Source organism: Vitis vinifera, chromosome 10, assembly GCF_030704535.1.
Source record: "Vitis vinifera cultivar Pinot Noir 40024 chromosome 10, ASM3070453v1".
Lineage (NCBI taxonomy): Eukaryota > Viridiplantae > Streptophyta > Magnoliopsida > Vitales > Vitaceae > Vitis > Vitis vinifera.
The window spans coordinates 7,901,029-7,910,937 of record NC_081814.1 but is presented as its reverse complement, the minus strand read 5'-3'; the positions used below and the strand labels follow the sequence as shown (position 1 = coordinate 7,910,937).

Genomic DNA, 9,909 nt, shown 5'->3' with positions numbered 1-9,909 from the left:
TTTGCAAAACCAAGGTTTTGTTAATTTCGATTTTGATGATAACAAAATAAAGTTTGAAACTAATGTTTCATCTTAAGTATGTTAAGCAAGACGATTTCCAAAGTGACAATTATAAATATAAAACAAGCCAACAAAAATTCGAGAAGAGGATGAAATCCTCCAAGAGAAGTGCTTTCAAGACCTAAAACTCTTTAGGATCTCTTTGTAAGGTTGTTGATACAGTAGAATTATCCATCTTATTTTTTATTCATGCCACTAAAATTATTCAAGAGTTGAATTGCTTTAAAACATTTTATATTTGGATGATTTCATGTTTTTTTATTAAAATCTTATGTTAAATGCTTTCTAAACTTGCTTTATAAAGTTTTAAGAAGTTGAATACAAGTTACTAGAGGTTCTAGGCCTTAAATCAAGGTCTTTTACACACTTTACAATGCAATTGAGATTGAGGTAGGAAAGAACCGATTGAGTCGATTGGCTTGACCAGTGAAGAGGCATTTGCACACACCCCTTCTCTTCCAGTAGTATGTATTCAATCAGTCGAAGCCCTAAACCCTTACGGTCACTTACTAGAAGCATTAATTGCTAATGACTAGCGAATCGATCCAACTTGTGCTTAATCGAATGACCCCAAATTATGCCTAACAACTATTTTAAGCCTCCAACTCTTATAAAAAGATTCAAAACTTCATTGTTTAGTAAGTTTAACTTTCTAAAATCTTTCTAGAATATATTTAAACCTTGGAGGAGTGTTTTTTAGTACACCTTATTTTAAAACTTGCATATCATTAACACACCATTTGATCCTAATTTATTTTATATCATTTGAACTTAAAATTTGTACTAGGATTTTGTGTGAATATTTCATATCATTTCTTGTGAATATTTGAGAGAGAAAAATCTAAATGTGAGGTATCACTTGAGGAATTGTTCAAGACCGAGGTATTTATTGAAGATTGTAAAAGGTGTTTAGAGTCATAAGTTTAAAATGGTTTATTGAAATCATAATCTAATTGTAAAACTTAGAGGCTTGGGTTGAAAGCTTTCAAATAGTAGAACCTTCACTTGGTTAGAAGCTTGAGGAGAGTAGACGTAATTCAGATTATACCTAACCATTATAAAAATATGTGTTTGCATTTTTTTTCTTTATTCTTTTTATTTTATATGCAATTGTTTTTCCATTATATTTATTATATGTTTACGTATAATTATCTTTTACATTCATACATCAAAATTAAATGTAATTAGAAGATTAATCGATGATAACCTAATGTTCTTACTAATCTTGATTTAGAATTGTTAATTAATTTGTACATGAATTGCATCTATCATTGTATTGTATTGAGAGAGTATTGATGCATCTATTCTTATATGTCTATTCACTTGCTTTAAAAAGTGAAAAATATTATGAAAATCACCACAACATGTTTAAAAATTAAATCCCTTCCCCATAATTTTCATAATTGAGATTCATCCATAAAATTATTAAAATTAATAATAATAATAATAAATCACCTAGCAAAAATAAAGCAAAACGTGAAATGATGTACAAATAATATGTCACTTCAAATAAGGCCATGCCACATTTCAAATAGTGATGTAGTTTTTGGTTTTGGAAGATGCCAAAGGATATGCCCTTCAATGCGGGTGTTCATCATGAGTATCGTAGAAAATGAAATCTCGCCAATTTATATCCTATTTCATCCTACGTGGACCACTAATGCCACCTACCCAACCAGACTGCCCAACAAGATCAACTTGAATCAAGCCCTCTTCAATTACTCGCACCTGATCAATAACTGCACCAGCATACAAAATGGACGTTTTAGTTTTTAATCGGTGACACATGCAATTATCGTAACGTGGACGGCCACGATTTCTTGTTTTCCTTTTTCTTTCCTACTCAACTATCAAATCCCCACCGACAATTGTGTTGGCTTTCTACACAGTTCCCAACGACTTTTCGGTTTGACCCTAGATAACTCCCCAACAACGTCCCACGTCAGGGAAGCCCCTAGATTAGGAGACGCCTCCACAACTATTTAATAGAAGCCAACGTGTTGGGACGAAGACACGTCAGCCGAGTTATGAGAGTCCACGTTGGAGACATCGAAAGGTCAACCGTTTGGCCGGGCTTTAAACATAATACACATACCTGTTTAGATTTGGGCCTCTTCTCCTTTTTCTCCTACACTTTTCAAAAATTTTGCCAGCTGGCAAATGTCGACATTTGAAGGGCGAAATTGAATGTTCTGACACTAGTTATAAAAAATTTCAAAATTTATGGTCGAAGTCGTAATAGAAATTTACTGGTAACACACCTGAGACGGATAAAATAATATAGAAATTAACGGTTTAGTTTGTGGACAGACCAAATCTCGAGGGATCGGATACTTTTTCATAATTCATAGAAACGGATGTTTTTTATTTTTTTATATTGAGTTTGGATGTTTAAGATTGTGGAGGGTATTAACGGATTTTGTAAATAATCTGTTTTTTTCCTTAATTTAGAAGGAGAGAGAGATTGTAGCATGCAGGATGTTAATTTGAAATTTAAATAATAAAATAAAAAAGGGTTAACATGTCATTTACAGGTTGTCATGGTGTTTTAAGAGGTAAGAAATTTTATTTATTTATTGGGAAAAAACCTAATAAAATAAAATAAAATAAGATTTTTGAGGGTTGAGGGTTGAGAGAGAATCCATGACCTATAAAAAGCCTTGTTCCCCCACTCCAAACGATTTAGGTTATAATATTCAGAGAAAGCGAAAACAAATAAAACAAAAAGACGAGAAAACCAGTTGTAATTTCTAAAACAAGAGATTCAAATGCGGAATCGCTGAAGGAGAAGAAACAGAAGGTTCGAGACATCATCCATGGCAGACAGGCAGAGCAAGGAGAACACAAGCAAAAGGAAGAACGGGGAGAACCAATCTTTGCTTCTGGGGCGGTACGAGATCGGGAAGCTTCTGGGGCATGGGACATTCGCCAAGGTCTACCACGCCAGGAACGTCGGATCCAACGAGAGCGTGGCCATCAAAGTCATCGACAAGGAGAAGATCCTCAAAGGCGGTTTGATCGCACATATCAAGCGCGAGATCTCCATACTCCGCCGCGTTCGCCATCCCAACATCGTTCAATTGTTTGAAGTCATGGCCACCAAGGCTAAGATCTACTTCGTCATGGAGTACGTCAGGGGCGGAGAGCTCTTCAATAAGGTCGCCAAAGGCCGCCTCAAGGAGGAGGTCGCTCGCAAGTATTTCCAGCAGTTGATCTCCGCCGTCGGCTTCTGCCACGCCAGAGGGGTCTACCACCGCGACCTCAAGCCCGAGAATCTCTTACTGGACGAAGCCGGTGACCTCAAAGTCTCCGATTTTGGGCTTAGCGCTGTCTCTGATCAGATGAGGCAGGATGGCCTGTTCCACACCTTTTGTGGGACTCCGGCGTATGTGGCACCTGAGGTTTTGGCCCGGAAGGGCTATGACGCATCCAAGGTTGATATATGGTCGTGCGGTGTGATACTCTTCGTCTTGATGGCTGGGTATCTCCCTTTCCATGATCAGAACATCATGGCCATGTACAAGAAAATCTACAAGGGTGAATTCCGATGCCCTCGGTGGTTTTCGCCGGAGCTCGCTCGGCTTCTTACTCGGCTCCTCGATACGAACCCGGAAACCAGAATTACAATTCCGGAGATTATGGAGAATCGGTGGTTTAAGAAAGGTTTTAAACATATTAAATTTTACATTGAGGATGATACGCTTAGACTCTGTAATGCTGAGGAGGCTGAGGATGATGTGGAGTCTTTGTCGGATCAATCTATGTCAGAGTCGGAGTCGGAGTTGGAGACTCGGAGGAGGCTTTCTACATTGCCAAGACCGGCGAGTTTGAATGCATTTGATATTATATCATTTTCACCAGGTTTCGATCTCTCTGGATTGTTTGAGGAGGGAGGTGGAGACGCGCGATTTGTGTCGGGTGCACCTGTATCGAAGATTATATCAAAATTAGAGGAGATTGCCAAGGTGGTGAGCTTTACAGTGAGGAAGAAGGATTGTAGGGTGAGCTTAGAGGGATCCAGAGAGGGGGTGAAGGGGCCATTAACGATTGCAGCTGAGATTTTTGAGTTAACGCCCTCATTGGTGGTGGTGGAAGTTAAGAAGAAAGGAGGCGACAAAGGGGAGTATGAGGAGTTCTGTAATCGTGAATTAAAACCCGTGTTGCAGAACCTTGTTGATGACTCTGCTGCTTCTTCACATTTTCAAAACTCCTTGCACAAAGGAGAGTGTGGGCAACTTTCTAATCTGGAATTGGAGTCTGGATTGAAGAACCTTGTGGTGGATGACTCTGCTTCTACACCACATTTGCCCTCAGATACTGAATAGAAAGGAGAGAGAGAGAAGGGTATGCTTTTTCCTCTCTTTTTTTCTTTGCTAAGGCTTATGTATGATAATGTGTCTTCCTTTTCCTTTTTTTTTTCTTTCCTTTTTTCTCCCTTGTCCATCTGTTACGTTTTGCTACTTAGATGAAGCTTTAGACGTTGTATTTGCAATTCTTATTTTGGAAGGCTAGATTAAAATTATTACAGAGTATGGAATACGGGATTCTAATTCTCTCAGTTTTGTGATGGTTGATAGGATATGTTCTCCACAAGAACAAATTTAGGTTTTGCATTGTCTTGAAAAAGCCTTTGATATGATGACAGGAGGGAGCAAATCTTCAAAAATGTTAGTAATTTTGTACTCCCATTATGAGCTATCAAAGTCCTTTATAGAGATATGCAACTCTTAAAATGTTTTCACTACATTTTAAGTCTCTTATGATAATGCCTTGTCAGGGAATAAGAACTTTAAAAGCAAACATGCCTATAAATTTGGATTACTCCTGTTTTGGGATACTTTTTGTATGAAAGGAAATCTTACTTATGGTGATATTTGGTTATCGATTTGATTTTCTGGCATACCTCATTTGGGGGGTTTCTGTGTTGTAGGTAAGCTAAGATAGAAACAACCACATCTGTTTTGAAATAAGAAGTGCAAAGTTAGAGCCGTGGACGATATGGAACTTACTAGCTTTGTTTTGACCAATTTTGCTATTATGAAGAATAGCTTCATGAAATTACATCTTTTTTTTTTTTTTTGTGTAAACTAGTGGGTTCCCTTAAAGCAATTGAAAACGATCCTGCAATTATGAAGAATACCAAAATGGGGGTTTACTAAATGATCCTGCAACGGTTTTCATTTGAGTTAGGCAAAGCAATTGAAAAAATGGAATAAGGACTAATAAGACAAAACCACTTGAGTAGCAGAGTCACAATTTAAAAATGCTTAAAATTATTCACAGAAAAGCAAGAGGCATGCTGAGGTTAATTTGAAGTATTGAAATTCAATTGATGAACTTTAGGGATCAAAAGCAATAAATGAGCAGTGATCCCGTTCTCAAGATGTTTTGCTTGTTGGAGCAAGACATTTTGTTGTCCTTCACTGGTGAAAATTTGTGCTTCACTGTCTCTGTAGTTGGGAAGTTGGATATTCCATGGTTGAGTTGGTTGTCATGGAATTCCCTGATTTATAAGTTGCTGAGACCCAATTGATGTGGCTTTTCATTTTTAGGTGAACATTGAATGAGTGGAAGATTAAAGTCAATTTCATCACCTAATTTTGGTGAAGCTAAAGTGACTAAACAAGACACCATTAAGGATACGCAAAATTTGATAGGAGGCAACAGGATGGATAAGTAGTCAAAAGATGCTTAGTGTAACAACTATAATGTTGACTGCAACCCACCCAAATCTTTGTGATTAATTTTGTTGTTAAATCTCCTTTTCTTCTAAGAAATGTATGATTGTCTCTTTTCTATATGTCAATGCATGCCTGCATTCGGTGATATAGTAGTAAAAGTTAAACTGGGTGGAGCAGTCATCTTTACTGCTCTAGCTGGTATGTCCTCTTGGCATGGTTGTAGACTTCCAGTTCCAGATTTGTCTAGCTTGTAAACTTTCCTCCCTGTCTTAAAAGCAAAACTTTTCTTGCCACAAGAAAATTGTGAATCACAAATTTGTGGATTTTGCCTAGATCCAATATTGACAACCATGACATCTGTTGCAGGTGTAACACAACATGGCCTGTGAATTCACGAGGCACGATTATAGTTTTGCCTGAGATCGAAACTTCTCTTTGGCATTACTGAAAGAAGCCCTCTCTTGTGACAAGGAAAACATTAGTAATTGTTTTCTTGCTTATTCTGAATGATTCCCAATTTGGGGAAATTTTTTTTGTGCATGTTAATCTTCTTTTGTTTTATACATCAATTATATACATGAAATCCTACTTTGAAGGTAGGGTCCTACTACAGTACCAAAGGTACTTTTTAGAAAAGGTACCACCAATTAAGTGATGCCATGTATACACTCCGCGGCCCCATGGTTTTTGTACTTGAGTTTCATTCTTTTATACCTTGCATCTTAATCTCATATCATTTTCTCACTTATATTTTGGTCTCACTTCTTTGTATGTTTATAATGACTTAGATTTTATCATATATTCAACGGTCAAGACGAGGAGTTCACTAGGTACCGAATTAAAACCTTAGGGTTTTTCATTGAAGTAATAACTGATTGTAGATTTGTTTCTCTAGTAGTTTCTTATGTGAGCTAGTGTTGCGGCTCTGGGGGAAGGCTAAGCAAATCGATAGTAAGACCTTGTTTTGAAGTTTTATTAGATCTGAAGGCTGAATGATATTTTTATATCTTTTTTTATTTAAATTTCGAACAAATTCAAATTCATTGAAAATTTAGGTAAAAAGAAAAATGCCACCCAAGTATGGAAATCACCATAGTCCATTAGAGCGATGTTTCCATTATGGAAGTGTATAGTTCTTTTGAAATGCTTCTGTGCTAGACTGCACAATGCCCAATATTGAAATCAAAGACTATTGTATCTTCTAGGAAAAATTGCATCACCCAGGATTTTGGTAGGTTGGATTTTTTGAATCTTTAAAGCGGATATAATTTATTGACAATAGGGGTTGATAGAGTGGTTCCCATTTGAGTTGCTTGCGGAAGTGAACGATATAGAGTTTGAAAGTCAACAATTTGAGTTTCGTAACACAATTCCCCGTGACTTGGTACACACCTGTCGTCCTCATAGTCCATTGTGAGCCCGCTTTGCTTTTCTAGGTGGACGACACGGCTCATTCTGGGGGGGTTTTTCTTTGCACCTTAGGTGTGTGGGCCCTTTTTCTGCACTTCTCCCTTTTCCAAAATTTCCAGAAATTCTGAGAATGGCAGTGATTGAACTCACCAATTTTTTTTGGTTGTATTGTTTTTTTGATGAACGGAGAAAGGAAACTGGAAAACTGAAATCACCATCCCTTAATAAAACAAATTCCAGAAGGACTAAGCTTTCTACTTTGAGTTTGCCTTTGAATAATGGAAACCGACGACTTGAAATATCTGTACTTTGATCTTAAGGTGATACGTGTTTGACTTCAACTTTCTTTTATAACACTTCTTTTACAAAATATAAATTTAGCTCAATGTGTTTCGCCGGACCATGCAAAATAGGGTTAGTTGTTAACATTATAGTGCTGAAATTATTACTCCAAATGACTGGTGGGGTTAATTAGTACTTGAACTCTGAGCTCGCTAACAAGAGACTTCTGCCACAAGATGAGACAAACTTTGATAATCAACCTTTGTTCTAAATCTTGAAACTGTATGTTTCTTTTTGGAATGCCAAAGAGATTGATTCCAAGATCTTTAATGGTTACATATTGGAGTGCTTCAAATATGCTTTGATACGACTAAGTGTTCTCCATAAGATCACTACTAAAAGTTGATAATTCATCCCATTGGTCATAGAATTATTGATTCCTTTGGAAAATTGCATCCTGGCCTTGCGAAGCAAATAAGGAACATAGTTTGTGACAAATGAAGACCATTAGTAGAAAAATGTTCCACTTGTATCCTAATAAAATAATCAACAATTCCTAGATTTTTTAAGGCAAACTCCTTATTTAAGTGAAGAATCAAACTTTGAATAGTAGGTACATCTCTCCTTGTGACTAAAATATCATTCACATAAGCAAACACAAATGGGGAATGAGTTGAGGAAATTTAAGCAAATAAAGATTGTTCTTACTTAACTAATGCAATTAGAGACAAAACTAAAACATACGAAAACCACTTGCAACTTTTCAAGCCATAGGTTCTGTTTTAGTCCATATATTTCTTGTGGAATTCACAAAACAAATGATACTTTTTAGGATCTACAAAATCGGTTGGTTGCTCCATAAACACCTCTTGTTGTACAATCCCATTTAAAAACACATTAATGATATCTAATTGTCTAATAATCCATCATTGAGTCAAAGCTATAGTCAAAATAGCCCCAATGGTAGTAGGTTTTACAATTGAGTTAAACATTTCATTGAAGTCGAAACCAATTGTTGGATGGAACACCTTAGCTACTAACCGTGCTTTGTATGCCTTATCTACCAAACATACTTTGTATTTTTTAATAAATCCATCAAGATTTTCCTTCCAATTGGGAGAGTTACTAGGGACCAAGTTTGGTTCCCTATCAAGGCTGAATATTCATTAATCATGGTTGCTTTCCATTGCTCTTGCTATAATGCATCTTAAATTGAATCTAGTTCCTTGGTTGCCATTAATACTTTAGGTTTGTAAATCCAATTCTTCAACCATGTAATCATAAGACGAGTGTTATCAATACAATGATCATCTTCTTTAAGCAAGTGAGTACATAGATCACTAGAACTATTTAGAGGGATCAAATAGGTATCTTGTTGTGGTATTGAAGTAGATGAACTAGGAGGTTATGAAATTTGATTTGGAGAAGAAATAATAGGTAGAGTGGCCAAAGGCCTAAAGAAAAACCTGTTTGTGAATAGGACTGATTAGAGCAAAAATATGTACTTTAATGCCACAGATATAGTATGAGTTGTGTAGTACAAAAACTTGAATAATTCAACTTAGCTTAAATTGATGTTAAGACCTTAGCATTGGTGTTAATAGCTATTTTAAGTTTAATTTCATAGGGAAAAGAGGAAAAAGAATGCAAAGGGAAACTTGCTTCTAACCAAGGACAAAATGAAGGGTTAAGTGAGTGAAAACAGGAAGTGACATTTGTGGAAAATTTAATAGCCTTGGGTGACAAGGCCCATGAAGTTAGTTGAAGAAGATGAACTTGCGTGGAAACAAGTTTAAGCAAAAATTGAGAGGAGTTGTAAGATTCTTGTAGATTGAATAAGGATAACTATAACTTTGAACCAAAATTTGGAGCATTTTAGAAATCTTTTTTGAGCAAGCCATATATAATTTCAAGGATTGAGAAGTTAAAAATTCAATGCTTTAAATAGTTCACAAATTGGAATTGTAATGAATAAGTTATGATTGATTGAAACAAGTAGTTTAGTGGTAGAAGGCAAAGTCAGAGACCACAAGAAATTTAACAACCTTTCTTGTCGAATTTTTAATCAACATACTATTCATGAAATTTTGAATTCAATGCTTTAAATAGTTCACAAATTGGAATTGTAATGAATAAGTTATGATTGATTGAAACAAGTAGTTTAGTGGTAGAAGGCAAAGTCAGAGACCACAAGAAATTTAACAACCTTTCTTGTCGAATTTTTAATCAACACATTATTCATGAAATTTTGCAACTTTTCATGTTCAATTCATGTCAAAGAATTTCAACATGTGCTTTATCCAATTTGAAATTAGCTGAAACCCTTGGAGATTTGCAAATTTTGTCACTTCGCCAACCTAAAGTGGGCCCCAACCATTTGAGAATTATGATTTTATTATTTTTGGGTTATTTTAGGTGGTTTTTGAGAATAAGTGGCCAACAAAAACATGCCATGTGTTAGGTTTTGACCTTAGCT

The 9,909-nt window shown here is 36.0% G+C and overlaps 1 protein-coding gene across 3 annotated transcripts; it reads left to right on the top strand.

The window, feature by feature from the left end:
• Positions 1–2,606: 2,606 nt before the first annotated feature.
• CIPK01 (CBL-interacting protein kinase 01) lies at positions 2,607–6,489 on the top strand. Of its 3 annotated transcripts, XR_786715.3 has the most exons (3): positions 2,607–4,404; positions 4,638–4,727; positions 6,108–6,489. XR_786715.3 is itself a non-coding variant. In XM_010657134.3 (2 exons), exon 1 carries the CDS (start codon positions 2,877–2,879, stop codon positions 4,383–4,385), a length of 1,509 nt encoding a protein of 502 aa, XP_010655436.1. In that variant the 5' UTR covers positions 2,607–2,876; the 3' UTR covers positions 4,386–4,404; positions 6,108–6,489.
• Positions 6,490–9,909: the final 3,420 nt, after the last annotated feature.